Source organism: Phocoena phocoena, chromosome 5 (genome assembly GCF_963924675.1).
Source record: "Phocoena phocoena chromosome 5, mPhoPho1.1, whole genome shotgun sequence".
NCBI classification, from domain to species: domain Eukaryota; kingdom Metazoa; phylum Chordata; class Mammalia; order Artiodactyla; family Phocoenidae; genus Phocoena; species Phocoena phocoena.
This window is the reverse complement of record NC_089223.1, coordinates 13,989,123-14,015,101: the sequence shown is the minus strand read 5'-3', so window position 1 is coordinate 14,015,101 and position 25,979 is coordinate 13,989,123. Positions and strand designations below refer to the sequence as shown.

Here is a 25,979-nt window from a genome sequence, read left to right as displayed (position 1 = left end):
AATCTTGCAAAAGAGTAGGAGTTCACCTGATGGTCATTTTTCCAATTCCTGTGTACCCTCAACTCAGCTGGGCTTCTACTCCCCCTTCACTCCTAAATCCCCCAAACTTCTCCTTCTGAGTCCTTTGCTGCATTTGTCCTGTTGGCCTCCCAACTTCCTAAAACTTTATTCTTCTCTTGGCTTCTCTGACACTTGTCTCTTGGTTTTTCTCCGACGTCTTTGCTCACGCCGCATCATTTTTGCAGGCAGGTTTTCCTCTTGAATGTTGGTGTCCTCTTTTTTTTTTTTTTCCCTGCCCTGGTAGTGTCATCTATTTCTAGTGCTTCAGCTATCTCCTAGACAATGAAGCATAGATCTTTCACCAGGCCTTCTTTTCCAAACTCTAGACCAGTGGTTCTCTACTTGAGGTGATTTTTCATGTCAGGAGACATTTGGCATTATCTGGAGGCATTTGCTTTGCCATGGCTTGGAAGGGTGCTACTGGTATCTGTTGGGTAGAGTCCAAGGATGCTGCTAAAGCAACTTGCTGTGCACAGGGCAACCTCACAACAGAATTATCCAGTCCCAAATGTCAGTCGTGCTGAGGTTGAGAAATCATGATATAGACCTACTGGACTTTTCCACTTGAATAGCCTATGGCTGCACCAAACTGAACATGTACCAAAATAAATTTGCTACCTTTCTCACCACTTTCCTGCCCAATTTGGTATTATTTCATTTAATGATGGTATCAACTTAACAATTGCAGTAGCTAAGAAGATAGTATTATCTTTTCCTCTTCTCACTCTCCAAATACCTAGGTCTTCCTCAACATATGATCTATTTATTACTAGAATCTGCTTTCTCCCCTTCCTGTCCACTGTCACTAGCTGAGTTCAGGACCCCGTCATCCCTCCTGATCTATTCAAATGGGTTCCTAACTACCTTCTGCTTCTTCACCACCACCTCAATCACACCGAGGGTAATATGACATCCTATCTCCCTCCTCTGCTTAAAAGCCTTTGAGGGTTTGCCATTCCTTAGCATGGCAGGAAGGCTTTTCATAAATAGATCTCAGCTTACCGTTCTAGTCTTGATTCTGAATCTTACATATCTTCATCCTAAGTACCTAATAAAGTGTCTGCCTTAAGGAGATAATTTACAAATGTTAAAGGAATTTGTTTTGACTATTTGGATATATATGTGCCTCACTCTTTCTAATTCTCAATCCTTATTTTGTGATATGCTGGTTAGTTTAACTGAGAGTCAATATGTTATTTGATTTGAGAACTAATTCCAGTCTTTAGGTCTTCACCCTACCCTGCATCAGATGGGAGGTTTGTGGGTTTTTTTTTGCAGTACGCGGGCCTCTCACTGCTGTGGCCTCTCCCGTTGCGGAGCACAGGCTCCGGACGCGCAGGCTCAGCGGCCATGGCTCACGGGCCCAGCCGCTCCACGGCATGTGGGATCTTCCCAGACCGGGGCACGAACCTGTGTCCCCTGCATCGGCAGGTGGACTCTCAACCACTGCGCCACCAGGGAAGCCCAGATGGGAGTTTTTTAGAATCATTTTTCACCAACAAGATATACCCTGTCAAGAACATTTTATCCCATTAAAGTTATTCACTCCTGCTATTGCTTTTATTAATATTTGGAGTTTTGCCAAAATTTCATCTTAATGCAGATTAAAAACAAAGAGAAGCTACTATATGAGAAAAGAAAGAGTAGAAGAAGTTTTAATGTTTCTGTTGAAAGGACACAAATCAACCAAAAGAGATGTGAAGGGATGTGTGGGATAGAAAAATATGTATCAAATCAGCAGGTTCTAACGCAGCATCAGTTATTTTGCTGTGAGGCTTTGAGTAACTTGAGAAATGTGTTTCTCATATGTAAAATAAGGACCTGGTTTAGATAACTTTCAAGTTCTAATAACTCTGTGGATTTTAAGTGTTCATTCCCGCAACATACTCAGTTTCTTGATAATCAAATTAGAAATGCCCTTCTGACAGAAATTCTGTCACTATTTGTAGAGTCTCTTGTCTTACTTCAGACCCACCTAGATCCAGTTATCTTTTCACAGCCCCTAAGCTCTTGAAGGTTTTCTTCTGCCAAGAAATTCAACCAAATGGCAAATATATGACAATGAATTTTTTTTCTCAGTGCATTTTCCAAGTGGTGCTTTCTAATAGCTCCTTGACATTAGAGGCACACCTCCAGAGTCTTCAGATTTCCACTCATTAGTTCAGTAGGCTGAAATGGTGCTTTTAGATTCTGAAGTTGTTGCTGGGGACATGGGATGAAAGGAAAGAGGCATTAACTTTTTACTAAAATCAACTGGGTAAAATTCCAATAACTTTTAATGGGAAGGAGCTGAAGAGTATATATATGAAATAATTTTTTTGCTTTGCTTTAAAATAAAATGCTGCTTCAAAGCTCTATGACTGACTCATGTACTTTTTAGCTTTGGTGTTTAAAATGACAAACTGGTTTCTAACATTTTCGTGTCCATCAATAGCAGTTTTTAAAATTGTACTGCATATTGCTGTAGCAACTATAACTATATAAACCAGGGGTCCCCAACCCCTGATCCGTGGCCTGTTAGGAACCAGGCCGCAGAGCCGGAGGTGGGCAGCGAGTGAGCAAAGCTTCATGCGCGGCTCCATGTCGCTCGCAGTACCGCCTGAACCGTCCCTCCCTCACCAACCCTCCCCCGACCCTGGTCCGTAGAAAAACTGTCTTCCACGAAACCGGTCCCTGGTGCCCAAAAGGTTGGGGACCGCTGATATAAATACATAATTAGATTCTTGATATATTTGAGCAGAAATGACTGTTTAATCTTCTAATTGCAGAATGGTCACATAATTTAGATATTGAGATATTTCTGGACTCATCCCAATAGTTACTCTTTTCCCTGTCTTGTGTTTGAGACACCTCAAGAAGCTATATTCATTCTTTCAGGACTCCAGCATTCTGTTTTTCACTCTGAACAGAAACTTGCTTTTGAGTTATTTATCAAAAGATCTCAGAGTTATTACAACTACAATAGTTATCTATTGGGAAGAAAGAAAAAATAAGAATATACCTAAGGGACTTTATGAATAAGCATCATGACAATGTGATTCTCTTGATTAAAAATGTGATCATTGGGCTTCCCTGGTGGCGCAGTGGTTGAGAGTCCGCCTGCCGATGCAGGGGACACGAGTTCGTGCCCTGGTCCGGGAAGATCCCACATGCCGCGGAGCGGCTGGGCCCGTGAGCCATGGCCGCTGAGCCTGTGCATCCGGAGCCTGTGCTCCGCAATGGGAGAGGCCACAACAGTGAGAGGCCCGTGTACCGCAAATAAATAATACCGCAAATAAATAAAGTGATCATTATAGTTGATTATTAAGAAATAGTAAGGAAATGCAACGAATAAGTTTCACTAATTGTTAGGATGAGGATCTCCAAAGCATTCCAGTGAAGATTAAAGTAGGAACAGTTAATTGCCTCCAAGTTTCATAATTTCCAGTACACAGAATATAATCACCCACATTATGGTACAGTACTAACATGATTAAAAAATACAAAGAAACATAAAATAAGAAGCTGCAGAATGTTTATTGTACTTCCAATAAATGAATAAATGTTAATTAGTTTTGTCTTATATTTTATTACTGGTGCTTTCCAGATTTGCGGAAGACATTTGAGCAGGAACCCCTGGGAAAGGAAGTATCCTTGGAACAGGAAGTCTTGCTCCAGTGTCGACCACCAGAAGGGATCCCAGTGGCTGAAGTGAGTAGCAAAAATTCTTCACATTTAGCAATTGGCACTTAAGTTATTCTAACGGAGGCCTAGTCCATGGCTAATGGTGCAGTGAATTAGGGTATGGCATGATGAATGGTTGGTAATGGAGTCCTAACTGCTTGCTACTGGCAAAATAGATTGATTGGGAACTGATTAATGACTTGGAGTCAATTAGAATGCCCCACTGGACAAAGCCACAGGCAGCTTGGTTTAATTTTGTCACTGTCTTTTAAGAAATCAGAAACACTGTTTTATTTTATCTGGCACTAATCATAGAGAAAGGTGGTATGACTTAATAATGTACCATCAATTTTATTATTTTTCTTGATACTATGCAAAAAAATGTAAGAAAGGTGTGTGTGTGTGTGTGTGTGTGTGTGAGCCTGTGCACTCCACGTATATATTTCCTGCTCTGTGATATATTTATGGACATACCTAAAAGCCATAGCCACACACCATGAATAAAAACATGTATGAGGAATGTCCGTTAGTTTCATCCTGTAAGCTTTCCATTAGCTCTTTATTTTCATTTTCTGTTTTTGGTGAAACAAAGCCTATTGATAGTTAATGAAATATTACAAATCAGATTTATACCATGACTTTTTATTAGCACCAAACAATAAAATGCCCATTTTTCTGTCACAGTCATCCATATCTCCAATGTATCAATGCAAAGGCTCTAAGTGGCACTCTTAATGAAATTTCCTTTTTTCTTTGAAAGAAGAGAGCTGTTTTTTGCCTTGTTCCTGGCATCCCATGGCACTTTCTAGCACTGTATCAGAGACTTTGTATGATTATTGCTGTTTTATCCAGCCACTCCAAAATCTTATCTTCCAACACTGACACACAATATGATTTATTGCGATTATAAAGTAGGGAGCTCTTCTCTATTCAATATTTCCTTTCACTTAGGACAATAAGTGCATCTGTCTCCTTAACTGTATTTCTAAAATTCTAATGCAAACCTCCACCATTAAACTATCTTGAAGACCAAAACATATCCTGAGCAACATAGGTATCCATAGACTCTTCTTGACTTGATGTTTCTTAAAGAGAGCAAATCCCTGCAGAGATTTCCAGTGAGGAGATTCTATAACTTCTTCATTTTCTTGGTCTCCTCAGCAAAGTGGTTCACTTTGTCAAGAAGTAAAGATTCAAGAGTGCAAACTAATTGGCTGTGAATTTTATCTGTATCATCACTGGGGAAGAGACCAATTAACACTTGGCAAGCTCAAAAATCATATACCCATTTGACATTCACAGAACTATAATGTGAGTATTTTTCCTTTTTCTGGAAGTCAAGAGAGAGATCAAACACACATGCTTGAGAGCAGGCTAATAAACTCCTGTGTCGATTATTTTCAGCACCCTTAGAATCACCAAGATCAGAAATCTAATGAATACCTTAACGTGACATGTTACAACTGTCATTTGCTCAGGAGGGGCAGATAAATTAAAGAAGAAAGGGATGAAATGTAACGTGGTGAGTTAAGGGATTATAAGATTATTTTAATTTAATGATATATATATTTATCATTTAATATTTTATCTATTTATTTGAGGAATTTAAAAGCATGAAAATAGCATAAAATGGAATATTGATCTTAAAAGGAAACCAGCAGGTAAAACTCTCATGTTTTACTATAAACAAAATCAGTCCTTAAGACATCAGGCCATGCTGACAAGGATTTATGCTTCTTTTGTATGCAAGGCAAATGAATTTGAAAAACTCAGTAAACACTCAACAAATACATAGTTGACTGATTCACTTTATCTTTGTTTAATAAGTATATATCTAGCATCATTGAATAAGTAGTGAAGTTCATTCTTTGCAGAATATCAGGAGACAATAATTTCCTTCCCATAAAAGTCAGTAGGGGGCTTCCCTGGTGGCGCAGTGGTTGAGAGTCTGCCTGCCGATTCGGGGGACACGGGTTCGTGCCCCAGTCTGGGAAGATGACACATGCCACGGAGTGGCTGGGCTCGTGAGCCATGGCCGATGAGCCTGCGCGTCTGGAGCCTGTGCTCCGCAAAGGGAGAGGCCACAGCAGTGAGAGGCTCACGTACCAAAAAAAACAAAAAAAGTCAGTAGGTTTCCAAAGAGCTCTACTAATCTTAAGTTACAGAAGCATCACCTTTGGTGCAAATAATGGCACAGGCATATCTGAAGTAATAAATAACATTTAATTTTCTCCCCTATTTTGGCTTTAATTTCTGCTACAGAACGTTAAACTAATTTCCTTACAGAACTCTAGGTTTGAACTCAAGTGTCCCCATTTTTAAGTCTTGGACTTTAAGCAAGGTATTTCAGCCCTCGGTATCTAAGTTTCCTCAATTAAATTACAAAATGAATATAATAATGAATGGTGTCTCTCCAGAATGTAGCTGAAGGTTAAATGAGCTATATGCAAATCACTTAGACCATGTAGAAGCACTCACTAGCATTATTAGTGCTATTATTATATCACCCATTGATTCACAGAAGACTCAGTTCGACCTCTTGAATTCGGAGTGGTCACCGAGCACAGTGCAGCTCTATTGGGCGCTGTGGGGTATGCAGAGATGAAGCTTCTACCCTGTGAAGAATCACAAAGATGCCCTCCTGTGTTTTCTAGCCAGTTACTTTGGTTAGAGTCCATAAATGCTACAAATGAAGATAACGTTTGAGTTTTAAAACCAGGAAATTTCCTTATTGATGTAACATATTTACTTTACAAATGACTTGTTAACGTGAATATCTACAGCAAGTCCTGACGTGCTGCTGTCCTTACTCTGATTTTTCAAGTTGTCTGTTTAGTCATAATGGACCAAGACATTGGACCAGACTTCATATTTTCTCCCAAAGAGGAAATCTGGGCTGGGGCTACTGTTGGTAGCTCTCCTTTTCCAAGCCAAAGGAAACAGAGGGACAAAGAAAGTGTCAGAGGAGGAAGAGGCCAACCCAGGATTCCTTACATGCTATCTATCCAGGTCGTAGCACTGTTGACTAAGAACTCCTCTCAGTACTCATTGGTTAAGAAAAAAAATATGTCAGCTATTAAGTAGCGGATGCAGAACTATTCAGTATTTAACATCTGGTATGAATGAACCAGTATAACTGCCTGAACATCAGCCCCTAGGTACCCTGATTTTTTACAGCTCCAACTATTATCTGTGTTGAAATATATCTGCTTACTACTGTCCTACCTGATTAGACTGGGATGAAATAAGGAACAAAACGGGATTTTTGTTCATGTTTCTCTCTAACACCAGCAGACTGTAGGTTGCATAGTAGATTCTCTAAGTATATTTAGCTAAATGAAATAAAGAGTCCCTGTTAGATGTGACACAGAGGTGGCACCTCAGGAAATGGAACTTCTCAGAGAAAAGATGTTTGTCACCTCTGAAGACGCATACTGAGAGAACTCAGTGAGGGTGGAGTAAGGGAATCTATCGGTCTAGTGCTTCTGACCCACTAGATGGGAATAAAAGGCCATTGAGAGTTACTTTAGTTCAAGGACTGTAGGACAGGTTAATAATAATTATATTTAAATGAAAAGTAGACTAGGTGAAAGAAAGAATAACAAATCCCAGAAATACTGTAAAATGGTATTGCTCAGTATTTTTAATGCCTCTTTTGCTAGGATCAAGCCAAAAATATAATGCTTTTCTCCCATGTCTGGGGAGGCATTTGCCTGCCCTTTGGCAGAAACCCGCCATCTCCCCAAAGAAGCCAGAAGATGAATATGCCCGTGCACGGGTGCTGGGTTGCTCCAGTGGCATAACAGCAGCGCTGTATGAAATGAACCCTCTTTGCTCATTTTAGTTTACGCCTGGAAAATGTTGCTGTCATATGGTGAGCCAGAAATATACTCAGAGATGCTTTATTTCATCAGATTATCTCTTTTGGAGAGTACTGGTATCAGAACATCAGTGGATACAAGATTTGTTGGCATGGCAGAAGGAGCAAAGCTGAATTTTTCACTAAAACAAACCTGTGATTTGTTTCACCTTAAACAAGGGGATAATTGCTCCTCTAATTATAATCGAACTATTTCTCATAGGAGTCTAATTGGAGGAACAGGGCACAATGTTCAACATATTGACCCAGTTGTGCTTAAAAACCGTCATCTTACTTATCCACATTTGCATCTCTAATTAGCAAGTGGGAAAATATGGGGTGAAGTGCAAAAGAATAGATGATTTTGCTGAGTTTAGTCTTGCTAAACAGGAAAGAGAATTTTTTAAAGCAGCATCAGCTTTATCAGGGGAAAAAGCTGCTGGCAGCTGGAGGCGTCACCAGATGTATAGCGTCAGGTAGCTGTCCATCTAATTGATTATTAATGGGGCCAATGAACATTTTGTTTCATGAGAGGAGTGCATGTTTTGCTGCCCCTTCCCTCATAACTGGAACTTCGTGTCCACGCATTTCCATGCAGGTGCATTTTCTCCCAAGCTGTGCTTTATACTCCTTGCAGACAAAAAAGGTTTAGAGAGAAAAGGAGAGTTTGCATACTAATTTGGAGGGAGACATTGCTTTCAGTGCCCAGTGATATCTGCTGGAATTTTCTCCTAGCATGTGTGTAGCAACAAGAAGGGGTTTTGCTTATGAGATGAGTATCAGCCTTACAAACAGGTTTGCCACAAGTATCAGGTTCCCTGACTGGTAGTCAGCTTGCAAGCTTTGCATTGGTCCAGTCAATATTTGCCAACGTCATCTCTATATTTTGGTCACTTGATATGTTTTTCTGCCAATGTAAACAATATGCCTCTAATAGTTATGCACAGAGAGCACCACAAGCACAGATAACTTTGTGAACCAAGTTAAAAATTATAATAAAATTAAACACTGGAATAAATAATAAACCTCTGATTTATAATAGATTTGTGGCTTGACTTCTGCATATACACAGTGGTTCCTTTGAGCCTACAGTACAAAATCCCATTTTTATTTTTAATATTTTTTAATTTTTTTTTTTTGCGGTACGCGGGCCTCTCACTGCTGTGGCCTCTCCCATTGCGGAGCACAGGCTCCGGACGCGCAGGCTCAGTGGCCATGGCTCACGGGCCCAGCCGCTCTGCGGCATGTGGGATCTTCCCGGACCGGGGCACGAACCCGTGTCCCCTGCATCGGCAGGCGGACTCTCAACCACTGTGCCACCAGGGAAGCCCCCCGTTTTTATTTTTAATCACTAATTCATTTATTCAAGGAATATTCATTGTCCACTCACCGTGTGCTCTATACTCTTCTAGTTTAAGGAGATACATGTCAGAGTCCCTAAAGGGTAACAAAACCATAAACAAGAATAGAAATAAAGGAGCAAGATAATTGTCAGATAATTGCAAGTTAAAGGAAGTAAGACAAGGTCATATCTGAGAGGTTGACAGTTGTTGGTGATCAGGAGTCACTTTAAAGTTTAAGGAGAATCTATAGCTGAAGAAATAACATTTGAGCTGAGATCTGAATGACAGGAAAGAGCCAGACTTGAAAAGATCTGGGTCAGGAAGCTCCAGGTAGGGGAGCAGAATACCTCAGAACGTGGTTATGGTTTAAAAAGGAGGCCAGTGTCTCTGAGACACAGTGAGCCATCAGGAGGGCAGGAAGCCCTTCAGTCAAAGGGTTAGGATGAGCTTGGGGACTAACACGTGGTAATGCTAAGGGATTTGGAATTGTTTCTGAATATATGCAGAGTCATTGGAGATTTTAAGTAAGGAATTGTCATGACCTGATATATATTTATTTCAAAGATCATTCTTGCTGCTCTAGGGAGTATAGATTTTAGAAGTGTAAAAATGGAAACAGAGACACCATTGAGGAGATGATTTTGCCTTACTTCAAGTAAGAGAAGATAGCTGATGGTCTTAGGGTAGAAGTAGAAGAGAGAGAGAAAGGTGGAGAAATAAAGGATATATTTTAATTCCTGTGGGAACAGAAAGTTCTGAACTTGGATTTTACATCTGATTTTATTAAATGAATAAAATCTAGAAAATATTTGGTCCTTCAGAAGAAAGTGAAATCTTCCATGCTAACGGTCAGCAAACCCAGTAGAGTGAGTTTTTCTTAGATGACCTAAAATCAGTGGTCAGTAGACTTCAACTGTTTTCAGATACATTCTTTCTCTCTCAGTGATGCTTCAGCTACAGGCAGTGACCTCGCCTGAATACATAATCGCAGGGCAGGAGGGTCTTTTATTTCCACAGCCTTTATTTCATGAAAAAAAGGTTTTATCTTGGGTAAGTTCTTTGCTTTTGAAATTTCTTTCAATGATTCTTCAAATGCCTAGAGGCACTATTTATTGTAAACTGATTGTGGATGAAAAATGACAGTCATAACAAAAAGAGCAAAAAGCCAGTGTTTTTTAAAGGCGGTCAGACTTAGCAAGAGTCCCAACACCCTTAATTGCTAAATATGAGGAAATGCTGAGAGTTACTTAACCTGAAAGGCAAGTTTATAGTAAAGACCGGTTAGGAACTGTCTCAGGACTAATCAATTTATAGTCCTTTTGCCCTGGAAAATTTAGCATTTTAAGGACATTTCAGTGCCATTTTGCTCCCTTGTAAGATATTATCAGATTGAGTTATTCTACTTTGGGCTCTTTTGGTGGTTGTCACTATTAATTCACTTATCAACGTGCTTTCATCTCCTCATAGTTGAATTTATGGCTTCAGAAATGTTAAGTTTTCAGATTTCAATACAAGTTCATCTCTACAGCGTGGTCTGCACACATTCAACTCTCAAAAGCAATGAACCAGACATATATGCAATTCAGGAGGTGTTTCCCCAGCAGGAAAACAACATCCCTTTCTTAGAAAATTCCTCCCCTTTGCAGAAGTTGCAACAACTGAGCAAAATGTCACTCCAGTTTCTGTTAGGTTACTAACCACGTCCCTATGCCAGACTTGCAGTGAACCAATCCGAGACGCTGAGGTTTGCAGCTGAGAAGAGTTTCCTCACAAGGCAGCCAACTAAGAAGATGGAAAACAAGTCTTAGCTCCGCCTCCCCGAAGTCATAGGGGGTTGGGCTACTTATGGGATAACCAAGGCAGTCTTTGGCTGGGGAAAGCTGATTGGAGGTGGGAAAAGACGAGGAAGTGGGTGTACTGCGCAGGCGTATCGCCGTGCTCCGCTGCTGCCTGTTCGCCATGGAGGCGCCCAGCGTGAGCTGAGGGTACGTTTCCAGGCTTCTGAAGTCAACAGGCCACTCATCGCCTGAAAAACTGGCCTCAGGCCCAGCTTTAGGGTCAGAGGTCCCAAGCAGCCTTAGCCGCTCACACTGGTCGGGAGCTGACTTCAAGTTCCTGTGGAACAGCTGGACTGAGTGGAAGCTGGGGAGGTATGTGATTAAAGAGGTGAAAAAAGAACGAAATACTAAAACGGGCTTAATCAGTGAAGGAGTTTACAAGCAAAGGGGTTTGGACAAGCTGTTGCCGTATCTGCGGTTCTGTAAGATAAGCTCAAGAATTTCTGTTAGTTATCAGCTTCTGTTAAGTCTGTGGGACATAGTTTCATTTTTACTTGCTTTTTTTTTTTAATCCTTTGGCTGTTTTTTTGTGGGGGGTACAGTTGTCTAAAGATATAATTTCAACTTGCTTGAAGTCCAATTCTTTTTACAGTGTAAAAATACAAATACTTTCACAAAGCTACTGAAAGGCACAAAGTATATTGGACAGTGGTCAATGCAGAAGTGAATGAGTGTCTTACTGCTGTTGCCGATCTGAGAAGCAGATAGCTGCATAAACAAAGTAGCCTTCTATTCTTGACAAGAGACAGCGTCTAGAACAATGTCTCCACACTGGACCTGGGGTCGGGGAGACTTTCTTTGTACACTTTTTTTTTTTAATGGCGTTTTGATTCCTGTCTTTTAAGATACTTTTTACCCACAACTTTAATGGGTAAACAACATTCATTTGCGTTCTATAATGAAGACTTTCTTGGTTGGTTATATGAAACACCTGTTGTCAGTGTGAGACACCAGCAGAAAATAATTTTGTGATTTCGAACTCTGAAGCAATGGAGCTAAATCCTACCTGGTGAAAGTCTACAGAAGGCTTATTAGCTAGAGGTATCTTTTAGCATTGTGAAGGCTTTACTATTCAAGGTGCGACACATAGATTATCTGTACTGGCTTGACCTGGGAGCTTCTTGGAAAGGTAGAATCTCAAGCCCCATCCAGGGCACTTAATCAGCACATCAGGGCACTTAGTTCAGCAAAATTATCAGAACCAGTCTGCAATACGGTGTTCAAACTAGGATGCACATTGGGATCACCTGGGAATCATTAGAAAATACTGATGCTTATAGCCCACACTAAAGATACTGATTTAATAGGTATTTTATGCAGCCTGGGTTATCACTATTTTTAATAGGTTTTTAATAGCTCTGCAGGTGATTCTAAAATGCAACAAAGTTTGAGAAACACCGGTCTAAAGGGCAAGGTTAAAACAAACGAATACAGGAAAAGTTTCAAACTTCTGACTTCTAAGCCACCCAGTAGAACTTGGCCGACTCCTAGCTTCTAGCTAATGCTTCTTCTAGAATCTTGGCTGAGTGTGCATTTGATAATTGCCCCATAATTGTTTTTCCCATTTATTTGATTAATGTACCTGCATAAAACAATTCTAGGCTGAATCTCCATTCTCTTAGGTGTACACGTGCTTCTCAACTCTGTTGTGTCATTTTCAGCCTCAGTGTTGGGACTTGAGGGACTCCAGTTTGAGTTTAGCAGAGTAACCTTTCTGATTGACATGGAGTTTTCTAGCTAATGCTTGCTGCACTCACTTTTCATATTGGGTGGCATGTGGCAATTTCCCTTTGTTAATTAGAACAAATGCACCAATTATGTTAATGTTTCTCCAGATACCAATCAGTTAATAATTAGATGCAACACATCTGTCTTTCACAAGGGAGTAGAATAGAAAACTGCAAGGTGCTTTGCTCTTTATTATTGGCATATATGATTAGATTCCTTAGCCAATCACATGGTTAACAAGTTCATGTATCAAAAGGGCAAAGGGTGACAATAGCTACTTGGGGGTCTGGGCACCTCTCCTTGTTAGCAGTTTCCTAACCGAAGTCTGACTATCTCTAAAGGATCTCTGCAAAGAATTTAAGTGTTCTGTCTTTCCTTTTTTTTTTTTTAATGAATTTACATTTCCTCTTCAGTAAAATGTAGGTTTGTTATTTACCCTGAACTACAGAAAGAAACAAGGTCTTAAGAAGTATTTACAGCTCTCAAAAAGAATTCAGCTTAATTAATATGAAAGATCACACTGAAAGAAATCACAAAATTTAGCCTATAGGATTATATCAAAGGTATTGTAAACATGTGTAAATCACCATTGGATTTATAATTTGTTACAGTTTCTGCTTATACGTCTCCCTGTGTCTTAACTTTGGAGCTTTCTGATTAATGGAAAAAAATGGATTTTGCTTCTTTTGTTTTATTGGTATTTGCGGTTCATACTTGACAGGGGTTTAGAGAGAAGTAGTTGTAGCCAAATTATTTCATAATGTGAGTAAAGCCTCTACCCTTGTGTTGACTCTGGCAGTGTGGAGAAGAGACTTATAAAACCAACACATTAGCCTTCTTGAAGGTAGTTAAAACATATCCTAACCACTTTTCGGATAAAGCTTTTTGTTTAGTTTAGAATTTAAAGTATATGCACTCTAGCAAATTGGTTTACATTCCTAATGTTTGATAATATTAAACTATATACTTTTGTCACCTAAAAGTAAAACATTATCATTGTTTTTATAATGTCTCTATTATTGTGGTTCCAAATATATTGTCACTGTTGTTCTTTTATGAACAGTTGGCCAGAAAAGAAGAATGAACTTCAGATTATAAATTCTTTTTTCTTACTGTGACACTTCAAACAAAGGAATAACTGAGCAGATATTTAATATATTTGGAAATAGTTGTGCTTGCTAATCCTAGTGCCGGACATTTCTAGAAAGCCCCTAATACATGAACCATCCTGCGATATGTTCCTTTTGCCCAGGGAGTTGGAAGGGATGAGGCAACAAGGAAGTGGATGTGGTTGTTGATTTATTTTTATTAAATCATGCTGCCCCAAATATTTGTCTTTTATTTTTTAATAGTAAAACATGAACAGAGTTAGGTTTTAAACAATTTTAGTAGTAAGCCATGAAATAAGTTCTGGATGTAAGTAATTTTTGGAAAATAATCGTCTTGTGTAAATGGGTCCCCCACTTTACATACTCTTAACATTGGAAGTTTTGGAATCTGTTTTAGGTAGCCTAGTTTTATGATGTTTAACCAGAAAGAGAGGAGGAAAGTGAATAAAGGTGAGAAAGTGAGTATAGGAAGTCAAGATTAAATGTGGGGATTATTTACCCCATCTGGAATGTTAATCCACTTTTCTATGTGTTTGCTGATGATATAAATCAAAAATTAAATTTAAAATGAACAATAAAGTATTCAGGGAAAAGATAATAGAAATTTGGAAACATGAATGTTGTTGAATGCTCAAGGAGCTGCTCGGAAGAGATAAGCCTGAGCCATTGAAAAACGATCTCCATGTTTTCCTGCAAAACTTCTCTTCCCCTGACAGCCCTTATGTAGCCAATAGTTCTGAATTTTATAAAATATCAGTAACAATAAAACTATAAAACCATGCATGTAAGAGCCATAAAAAAAGTGGATCCTTAAATCACACCACACACAGGGTGGGATGGCAGTTTTACACACCTTTTCTGGGCACACACAATATGGGGTCGGTATACTCTCGTCCTAAAACTTATCATGAAATTGGGACTCACTCATCTTCATTAATAAAGTCATATTGGGCACAACGTTGTAAATCAACTATACTCTAGTAAAAATTAAAAAAAAATCGTATTGGGGTTTTCAGAGCTCTGTGCCAGGCTGAAGGCATCAATAGGACTGAAAGACCTAACTGTGGGAGGGATTTCTAAACAGTTTATCCTCTTTCTGTCCTTAACAATATAAGAGCTAGGAAGCAGTCCTCTTATAGGATGGCTAGAAATATGACATCTCTTCTGGTACATACACTAGGAGGGATTGAGCTTGTAAGTAGGGAGAAACTTTCCTCACCAGGAGAGGTTTTTTTTTTTTGCGGTACGCGGGCGTCTCACTGTTGTGGCCTCTCCCGTTGCGGAGCACAGGCTCCGGATGCTCAGGGTCAGCAGCCATGGCTCACGGGCCCAGCCACCCCGCGGCATGTGGGATCTTCCCGGACCAGGGCACGAACCCGTGTCCCCTGCATCGGCAGGCGGACTCTTAACCACTGCGCCACCAGGGAAGCTCCACCAGGAGAGTGTTATGAATGGAGTCTCATAAACCCACACCAGTAGTCCTACGTAGTGGAAAATTGAAAGATTTCTCCCAGTTTTTTGGTTTTTTTTTCCTGATTGGTATTATGAATATAGAGGTATGTACTTCTTAATAAAGACTGAGGAGCACTGAATCATCAACATTTAACATACATTTCATGCAGATATAGTTCTGTTTGGGATAAACTTAGGGAAGAGGCAATTAAATTAAATTTATTGACTGTCTCCTAATTCTAAGTGCTTTACCTTCCATATTAAATCCTCCTACAACCTTGGGAGGGATGATCTCTCCCTTTGCACAGGTGAGGATTGTGATTCTAGGAACTTAGAGCCTACAAGGCTGCAGACTCAGCAAGTGGGGGAGCCAGAATACAGAGCCAAGTCTAGCCAACTCCAAAGCCCATGTTTTTCCCTGCAACAAAAAATGTTTTATTGACTGTATGTTTTTGAAATTTAGTTCATTAAAATGACACCAATTGTGTGTAGCCTTATTTGATCAGTTTTCATAAATTAAATCATATAATATCCAAAGATATCTTTGGGGAAAAGTTCTTTATTTTAAAAATGTTATATCATCTCATCGATTTTTCCCAAAGTGGAATACTCACATTTATTTGAATTGTTACTATTTACACACACTTCTTAAAATAATTAGAATTTTACAATGTAGAAGAGAAATTAAACTCAACTTCAGGTTCGTTAATAAAGAATATCTCAGTGATTTTTAAACATATTTGATGTTCAAGAATTTTTCCAAAATATTTTTCTAAAATGAAATTAATTGGTATGTACTGTAGGTTCACAGGTCACTTTTTTTTTTGTCTATCATAGTACTGCTCTTAGTTTTGTGATAAATAGTACTAAGAAAAAATAGTACTTCTTAGTACATAGAAGTCATCTGAATATTTCAGCTTCTAGAAATCAAAATATACATATATAGCTGAGAATTAATGGAATCCAGCATTGTAATTGTCTAAACCTTCAGAAGTCATAATTATCAAACATTTTGCCTAATTTCTGGCACCTGCAGTAGTGCTTGGTGCATAGATATTCATAGAGGAAACTAATTTTGAGTAGATCCTACTGACTTTTATTTTCCTGTGCAATCATGTCTTTGTTTCTTCTCTTTGAATGTGGCAACATATCTCAACTGTGGGAATGCTTATTAATTGCTTAGGGTAATAGTTTTTATTTTCCATATGGATAAAGTTCACTCATTCATGCCTCTGTTTATATATTCATCCATCCTTTCTTTCACCACACTTCATCACGAAGGCTTTATTTCTGCTTCTCAAACAACAGCTTTTGCAAGTGCTCTTACCTGTACCTGGAACATTCTGGCTGAGGATTGGCTCTTTCTAGGTATTCATGTCCTAGTGTGTAGTCACCTCTTCAGAGAAGCCATGCCTGTTATCTAAAGCAGGGGTCAGCAAACCACAGTCTACAGGCCAAATATGGCCCACCTCCTATTTTTGTAAGCAAATATTTATTGGAATACAACCATGCTCATTCATTTACATATTGTCTGTGGTTTTTGTTCAGAGACCATGTGGCCCCCAAAGCCTAAAATATTAAATATATAGTCCTTTACAGAAAAAGTTTTCTGATTCCTGATCTAAAGCACTCTATAATGCTGATTTATTTTTTTCTAGACCGTAGGACCACTGAAATTATCCAGTATGTTTATTTGTTTATACATTATTTGTTTATACATTGTTTTTTTTCTCTTGAGAATCACTTTGAGAACAGTCTTTGTTTGGTTTATTTATGCATCCCAGGTAGCAGAAATAGTGAGGCCACGTTGTAGATGTTCAACAAATATGCGTTAGATAAATAATACATTTTTGAACATCTCTGCTAGGGCATTATGCTTGATTCTGTGCATATAAAATATACTGTTCAAAATGTATCATATTGTATGTATCATATATACATATACAAGGTATATATTATGAATACATATTTTAAATATAATAGACATATATGTAAAATCATGCTCTCAAGAGCTTTTGTGGTAGGAGTCCACAAACTCTACGTAAATTATTACAGTACAATATGGTAAGTGGTTTGAAGAGAGTGCTAGAGCTGCTCGTAAAAGGAAAACACTGACTGCTGGGGAGCAGCTACAAATACAGATTGTCATTAGCAGAGGTTTGACTGCACGGAGACCATAATAAATCAGTTGCTTGCAGACTCATATCCAAACCCTGTCACTGGGTGGCAAGTGAAAACAAGCTCAGGGCTCCCACTGATTCTGCATTACGTTGAGTTGTATAATTATTTCATTATATATTACAATGTAATAGTAAGAAAGTGTACAATAAATATAATGTGCTTGAATCATCCTGAAACCTTCCCCACCCTGCCGTCCGTGGAAGAACTGTCTTCCGCGAAACCAGTCCCTGGTGCCGAAACGTTGGGGACCGCTGGTCTGTAGGGTTCTGCTAAGTTCCAGTAGAACCTATAACTTAATGGAATGATTTTGAAGAGAGCTGTGAGGATTACTAGAAGCTTTGAGTTTAGAAATGGGAGGATAATGACTGAATTAAGAAGACCAAGGTTACAGGAAGAAGACCAGTGTGAGGAGATACTGAGATCAATTCAGTTTACTGCCTGAGGCTTTTCATATTTGTTGAGCGTTCAGATGGAATTATCTAGAAGGTAATTGGAAATGTGAATGTAGTTTAACAAAACTTGGGACTGAAGTTAATGGTTTTGGGTTAGAAGCCATGAGAGGGAATCACTCAGCCAGTGCATAGAGGCTGGTTGTTTGAAAACCTGGCTGTACTTTATTATCACCTGCGGAGCTTTAAAAACACTGATGCCTGGGCTCTTTGTCAGCCCAATTAAATCAGACCCTCTGCAGGTGGGCCCAAGCATGGGCAGGTCTTCACAGCTCCCCATGTGATTCTGGGGATTCTCAACAAAGTTGAGAACCACTACTATAAAATTAAAAGGAGAGAAAATCAAAGAGAGATCCCTGGGGAGGACTGTGTGAAAATGGTGGATGAAATGAAGGGATTAGTGAAAGAGGTTTCAGAAAAAACAGATACGTGGCAAGAACACAGCAGAGGGAGAGAAAATGCTCTTGGACTGGGCAGTTGGGGAGGTCTCTGGTCACCTCTGAAAGTGAAGTTTTGAGTGGTGAGTGTGAATCCAGACAGCAGAGTGAATGGGCAGGGGAATAGCTGGAGGCTGAATGTTCTGCTCTTTCAAGCAGTTCAGCCACTAAGGGAAGGAGAATGCGGAAGCATAAATGAGAAGGCGTGGGCCTGTTGTGGGTAGTTTTGTTGGTGGTTTGTTTTGAGGCTGGAGATGTATGTGTTTGTGGGTGACTTGACAGAAGAAAAGAAGAGCTTTGAGAGGAGTTTGTGTCTTTTTTTTTTTTTTTGCGGTACGCGGGCCTCTCACTGCTGTGGCCTCTCCCGCCGCGGAGCGCAGGCTCCGGACGCGCTGGCTCTGGCTCAGCGGCCATGGCTCACGGGCCCAGCCGCCCCGCGGCACGCAGGATCCTCCCATACCGGGGCAGGGACCCGTGTCTCCTGCATCGGCAGGCGGACTCCCAACCACTGCGCCACCAGGGAAACCCCGAGTTTGTTTCTTTTAAACACATACATTATCTGCTGTGATGAAGGAAGATCACAGCAATATTGAGTAATTCATTGATGACCTAGGGCCTGAAAAAGCCTAAGAGGTGGAGGAAGTGACTAGTAAGTGCAAATCTGAATGCAGGATTCAGCAAGGCGGAGCTGAATCTTTTTCCTCTTTGCTGACACTTTTCAGCTAGGTTAAGATGATCTTGTTTACATTTGTCTTTCCTTGACTGAATGTTAACAAGGTCTCACAATGTGAATATCTGTATCACATTGCTCAGCATCCTTGCCATGTACCATGTTGCCTAAGAAAATAACATACCAGAGAGTATTAAGTTAGATTTAATGTAGGTGAATCTGGATATGTGCAAATAGAAGGTGTCTTTAGGACAATTCAGCGGAATGCTGTTAGGTAAAAAAATATGACCATTAAAAATATTTTAAAATATTTTGCATTAGGTATTATTGTTCCCTGTTTACTAAGCTTAAACCTTAATTTATGAAAGTCATTAAAACTAGTAAAGACACTAAAAGTTATAACTTAATTTTAACTGAAGTAGGTTATTTATTCTGTAGAAGAATATTAATACCAGCTTAAAGTTGTATAGCAGTAAGTTTCATATATATTATGTTTTTTATATCTCACAGGACCTTTATAAAGGAGTCAGGACAGATATTAATATGTTGAGATAGAAAAATAAGATTAATGATGTTAAGTGACTTGCCTAAAGTCAAACAATTAGTGGATGGGATAGCTGGGTCTTAACTCTAGCCCTTCGAACTTGAAACTAAAGTTCAAGTTCATCTTTTGGTAAGATCTCATTGGCCTTACGTAAATGAGAAGCAATATACTTAACTGTAGAAGTACCCAGGAGAAATATGCAGAGGGTTCTTTCTGTTCACTGGTCCCCAACTCCCACTCCTATTATCCTGTTCTTTGGTCTTCTTGCTTGTCAGCCTCTCTCATTCTCCCCCGGTACAGTTCCTTTCTTGATGACAGAATCACCATCCTCCCATGCCCTAATGTAGTGATGTTCAAATTTTTTTTAGCATATTTCTAAAAGACTTGAATAAAAGTAGATGGATAGATGATACATATCTATATATCTCCCTAGCATTTTTAAGTTGATATCTGAGATATCATAAAATTAAATAGTAGGAAAAGATTGTATCTGGGTATATTATAAATATTTGGCATCTTTAAATACAGTAGTTAGATGACTTAAGATGATCCAATGGAATGCACACACCAAACACCGTACTGATTTTTTACCCAAAATCATCCGTTGGAAAAATATGAGAACAAGTTCTTCTTTAATAGAAGGAGATATTTACAGTGTTCCTTTTTCTATCGTAACTTGTATTTCTATGCCACTTCCTCCACGGATTATTTTTTACCCTAAAATAATAATTTGATGCATAAAAGTTTTTGTTAATCACAACTCCATACTTCTCTCTTTTTTTTAGTGTATCTAATTTATTTATCTTTTTATTGGAGTATAGTTGCTTTACAGTGTTGTTAGTTTCTGCTGTACAACGAAGTGAATCAGCTGTATGTGTATATATATCCCCACCCTCTTGGAGCTCCCTCCCACTTCTCCCCCACCATCCCACCCATCTAGGTCATCACAGAGCACTGAGCTGAACTCCCTGTGCTATACAGCAGGTTTGAACTAGCTATCTGTTTTACACGTGGACGTGTATACATATCAGTCCTAATCTCCCAATTTGTCCCACACTCCCCTTCCCACCCTGTGTCCACATGTCCATTCACTACATCTGTGTGTCTGTTCCTGCCCTGCAAATAGGTTCATCTGTACCATTTTTCTACATTCTACTGTGTTAATATACAATATTTGTTTTTTTCTTTCTGACTTACTTCACTCTGTGTGACAGACTCTAGGTCCATCCACATCTCTACAAATGACCCAATTTCATTCCTTTTTATGGCTGAGTAATATTCCATTGCATATATGTACCACATCTTTATCCATTCATCTGTCGATGGACATTAAAGTAGTTTCCATGTCCTGTCTATTGTAAATAGTGCTGCAGTGAACATTGTGGTACATGACTCTTTGAATTATGGTTTTTTCAGGGTAAATGACCAGTAATGTGATTGCTGGGTCATATGGTAGTTCTGTTTTTAGTTTTTTGATGAACATCCATACTGTTCTCCATAGTGGTTGTATCAGTTTACATTCCTACCAACAGTGCAAGAGGGTTTCCTTTTCTCCACACCCTCTCCAGCACTTATTGTTTGTAGATTTTTTGATGATGGCCATTCTGACTGGTGTGGTCATACCTCATTATAGTTTTGATTTGCATTTCTCTAATAATTAGTGATGTTGAGCAGCTTTTCATGTGCTTCTTGGCAATCTGTATGTCTTCTTGGAGAAACGTCTGTATAGGACTTCTGTCCATTTTTTGAGTGGGTTGTTTATTTTTTTTGATATTGAGCTGCATGAACTATTTGTATATTTTAGAAATGAATCCTTTGTCAGTTGCTTCATTTACAAATATTTTCTCCCATTCTGAGGGTTGTCTTTTCATCTTGTTTATGGTTTTCTTTGCTGTGCAAAAGTTTTTAAATTTAATTAGGTCCCACTTGTTTATTTTTGGTTTTATTTCTATTACTCTAGGAGGTAGGTCAAAAAAGATCTTGCTGTGATTTATGTCAAAGAGTGTTTTTCCAGTGTTTTCCCTTAAGAGTTTGATAGTGTCCGCTCTTACATTTAGGTCTTTAATCAGTTTTGAGTTTATTTTTGTGTATGATGTTAGGGAGTGTTCTAGTTTTATTCTTTTACATGTAGCTGTCCAGTTTTCCCAGCACCACTTATTGAAGAGACTGTCTTTTCTCCATTGTATATTCTTGCCTCCTTTGTCATAGATTAGGTGCCCATATGTGCGTGGGTTTATCTCTGGGCTTTCTATCTTGTACCATTGATTTGTATTTCTGGTTTTTGTGCCAGTACCATACTGTGGTATCATCTGAAGTTGGGGAGCCTGATTCTTCCAGCTCTGTTTTTCTTTCTCAAGATTTCTTTGGCTATTCAGGGTCTTTTGTGTTTCCATACAAATTGTAAAATTTTTTGTTCTAATTCTGTGAAAAATGCCATTGGTAATTTCTTAGGGATTGCATTGAATCTGTAGATTGCTTTGGGTAGTAGAGTCATTTTCACAATATTGATTCTTCCAATCCAAGAACATGGTATATCTCTCCATCTGTTTGTATCTTCTCATTGTTTCATCAGTGTTTTATAGTTTTCTGAGTACAGCTCTTTTGCCTCCTTAGGTAGGTTTATTCCTGGGTATTTTATTCCTTTTGTTGCGATGGAAAATGGGATTGTTGCCTTAATTTCTCTTTCTGATCTTTGGTTGTTAGTATATATGATTGCAAGAGGTTTCTGTACATTTAATTTTGTATCCAGCAACTTTACCAAATTCATTGAGTAGCTCTAGTAGTTTTCTGGTGGCATCTTTAGGATTTTCTATGTATAGTATCATGTCATCTGCAAACAGTGACAGTTTTATTTCTTCTTTTCCAATTTGTATTCCTTTTTCTTTTCTGATTGCTGTGGCTAGAACTTTCAAAGCTATGTTGAATAATAGTGGTGAGATTTGATCTGCTTTCAGTTTTTCACTATTGAGAATGATGTTTGCTGTGGGTTTGTCATATATGGCCTTTATTAGGTTGATGTAGGTTCCCTGTATGCCCACTTTCTGGAGAGTTTTTATCATAAATGGGTGTTGAATTTTATCAAAAGCTTTTTCTGCATCTATTGAGATGATCATATGGTTTTTATCCTTTAATTTGTTAATATGGTGTATAACATTGCTTCATATATTGAAGAATCCTTGCATCCCTGGGGTAAATCCCACTTGATCCTGGTGTATTATCCTTTTAATATGCTGCTGGATTCTGTTTGCTAGAATTTTATTGAGGATTTTTGCCTCTATGTTCATCAGTGATACTGGTCTGTAATTTTCTTTTTTTGTGATATCTTTGGTTTTGGTATCAGCTTGATGGTGGCCTCATAGAATGAGTTTGGGAGTGCTTCTCCCTCTGAAATTTTTGGAAGAGTTTGAGAAGGATAGGTGTTAGCTCTTCTCTAAATGTTGATAGAATTTGCCTGTGAAGCCATCTGGTCCTGGACTATTTTTCCTCGAAGATTTTTAATTACTGTTTCAATTTCACTACTTGTGATTGGTCTGTTTATATTTTCTAATTCTTCCTGGTTCAGTCTTAGAAACTTGTGCCTTTCCAAGAATTTGTCCATTTCTGCCAGGTTGTCCATTTTATTGGCACATAGTTGCCTATGGTAGTCTCTTATGATCCTTTGTATTTCTGCAGTATCAGTTATAATTTCTCCTTTTTCATTTCTAATTTCCTTGAATTGAATCATCTCCCTTTTTTCTTGATAAATCTGGCTAAAGGTTTATCAGTTTTATTTATCTTCTCAAAGAACCAACTTTTAGTTTTATTGACCTTTGCTATTGTTTTCTTCATTTCTGTTTCATTTATTCCTGCTCTGATCTTTTTGATTTCATTCCTTCTACTAACTTTGGGTGGTTTGTTGTTGTTGTTGTTGTTTTGGTTTTCTTTCTCTAGTTGCTTTTAAGTGTAAGGTTAGATTGTTTATTTGAGATTTTTCTTGTTTCCTGAAGTGAGATTGAATTGCTACAAACTTCCCTCTTAGAAGTGATTTTGCTGCATCCAACAGGTTTTGGGTTGTCATGTTTTTGTTGTCATTTGTCTCTAGGTATTTTTTGATTTCCTCTTTTATTTTTTTCAGTCATCTCTTGGTTATTTAGTAGCATATTGTTTAGCCTCCATGTGTTTGTTTTTTTTACAGGTTTTTTTTTTCTTGTAGGTGATTTCTAATCTCATAGTGTTGTGGTCAGAAAGGATGCTTGATATGATATCAATTTTGTTAAATTTTCCAAGGCTTGATTTGTGACCCAAGATGTGATCTATCTAGGAGAATGTTCCATGTGCACTTGAGAAGAAAAAGTATTCTGCTGCGTTTGGATGGAATGTCCTATAAATGTCAATTGAATCCATCTTGTAAATGTGTCATTTAAAGCTTGTGTTTCCTTATTTATTTTCTGTGTGGATGATCTGTCCATTAGTGTAAGTGAGGTGTTAAAGTCCCCACTATTATTGTGTTACTTTTGATTTCCCTTTTTATGGCTATTAGCATTTGCCCCTTGTATTGAGGTGCTCATATGTTGGGTGCATTAGTATTTATAATTGTTATATCTTCTTCTTGGATTGATCCTTGATCAGTATGTAGTGCCCTTTCTTATCTCTTGTAACAGTCTATGTTTGAAAGTCTGTTTTATCTTATATGAGTTTTGCCACTCCAGCTTTCTTTAGATTTCCATTTGCATGGTATATCTTTTTCCATCCCCTCACTTTCAGTCTGTATGTGTTGCTAGGTCTGAAGTGGGTGTCTGGTAGGCAGCATATATATGGGTCTTGTTTTTGCATCCATTCAGCCAGTCTGTGTCTTTGGTTGGAGCATTTTATCCATTTACATTTAAGGTAGTTATCGATATGTATGTTCCTATGACCATTTTCTTAGTTGTTTTGGGTTTGTTTTTGTGGGTCTTTTTCCTCTCTTGTGTTACCCTCCTAGAGAAGTTCCTTTAGCATTTGTTGTAAAGCTGGTTTGTTGGTGCTGAATTCTCTTAGCTTTTGCTTGTCTGTAAAGCTTTTGATTTCTCCGTAGAATCTGAATGAGAACCTTGCTGGGTAGAGAAATCTTGGTTGTAGGTTTTTTGCTCTCATCACTTGAAATATATCCTGCCACTCCTTTCTGGCCTTCAGAGTATCTGCTGAAAAATCAGATGGTAACCTTATGGGGATTCCCTTGTATATTGTTGCTCTTCCCTTGCTGCTTTTAATATTTTTTCTTTGAATTTAAGTTTTGTTAGTTTGATTAATATGTGTCTTGGTGTGTCTCTGCTAGAATTTATCCTGTATGGGATTCTTTGCACTTCCTGGACTTGGGTGGCTATTTCCTTTCCTGTGTTAGTGAAGTTTTCAACTATAATCCTTCAGATATTTTCTCAGGCCCTTTCTCTTTCTCTTTTCTTCTGGGATCACTACAATTCATATATTGGTTCGTTTAATGTTGCCCCAGAGGTCTGTGAGACTGTCGTCATTTCTTTTCATTCTTTCTTCTTCATTGTTCTCCTCAACAGTTATTTCCACAATTCTGTCTTTCAACTCACTCATTTGTTTTCCTGCTTCAGTTATTCTGCTGTTGATTCCTTCTAGTGTATTTTTCATTTCAGTTATTGTGTTGTTCATCAATGTTTGTTCCTTAGTTCTTTTAGGTCCTTGTTAAACATTTCTTGTATTTTCTTGATCCGTGCCTCTATTCTGTTTGAGATTTTGGGTCATCTTTACTATCATTACTCTGAATTCTTTTTCAGGTAGGTTGCATATTTCCTCTTCATTTATTTGGTCTTGTAGGTTTCTGCCTTGCTCCTTCATCTGTAACATATTTTTTTGCCATCTCTTTTTAAATTTTTTTCCCTGATGGTTGGGTCTGTGTTCCTGTCTTACTGGTTGTTTGTCCTGAGGCATCCAGTACTGGAGTTTGCAGGCAGCTGGGTAGAGCCGGGTCTTGGTGCTGAAATGAGGATATCCGGGAGACCTCATACTGATTAATATTCCCTGTGGTCTGAGGTTCTCTGTTAGTCCAGTGGTTTGGACTCGGTGCTCCTACCACAGGAGCTCAGGCCCGACCACTGGACCAGCCACTTGGGGATTTCTCTCGTCCCTTAGGTGTCTAAGGTCCCCCACCAGTGACTGGTAGGTGCCCTAGTTGTGAGGAGACACGAACTCCCCATCTTCCTACTCCGCCATCTTGAGTCCTCCTCCATACTTCTCTGTAATAAAAGTATGTGTATAAATTTTATTTCTTATGACCTTAGAGATGTAAGTGTTAAATTTCTTTTGGATTAAGTTGTCAGTACATTTTTTATGATTGGCACATGATTTGTCTAAAGAACTCAAATATATTGCAATTTTTGATAACTAATTATTTAGTGTAGAGACTGAATTTTTATTGGAATTTCATCTTTAAGTAGGAGCAATGAGATTGTCATCCTCCCCATTTAGCTCATTTAGCCATGTTTAAATGTTACTTTCCACTGAAATGGGACTGGATAACATCAAGTTTATTTCTGTCATTATAATTGATTCAAATACTGAGATTCTTTTCATCCATAAATAAGTAAATAGGAATACATGGAGTTATATTTTAACAACGTCCCCCAACTTTTTGCACATTTTCTGAATTATACACCAAAAA

The 25,979-nt window shown here is 38.6% G+C and overlaps 1 protein-coding gene across 1 annotated transcript in view; it reads left to right on the top strand.

The window, feature by feature from the left end:
* UNC5C (unc-5 netrin receptor C) overlaps positions 1-25,979 on the top strand; it is a 394,162-nt gene that overhangs the window by 276,838 nt on the left and 91,345 nt on the right. The window contains exon 4 of the mRNA XM_065877433.1: positions 3,647-3,750. Within this exon, the coding sequence (XP_065733505.1) occupies positions 3,647-3,750 (104 nt within the window). The remainder of the gene's footprint in view (positions 1-3,646; positions 3,751-25,979) is intronic.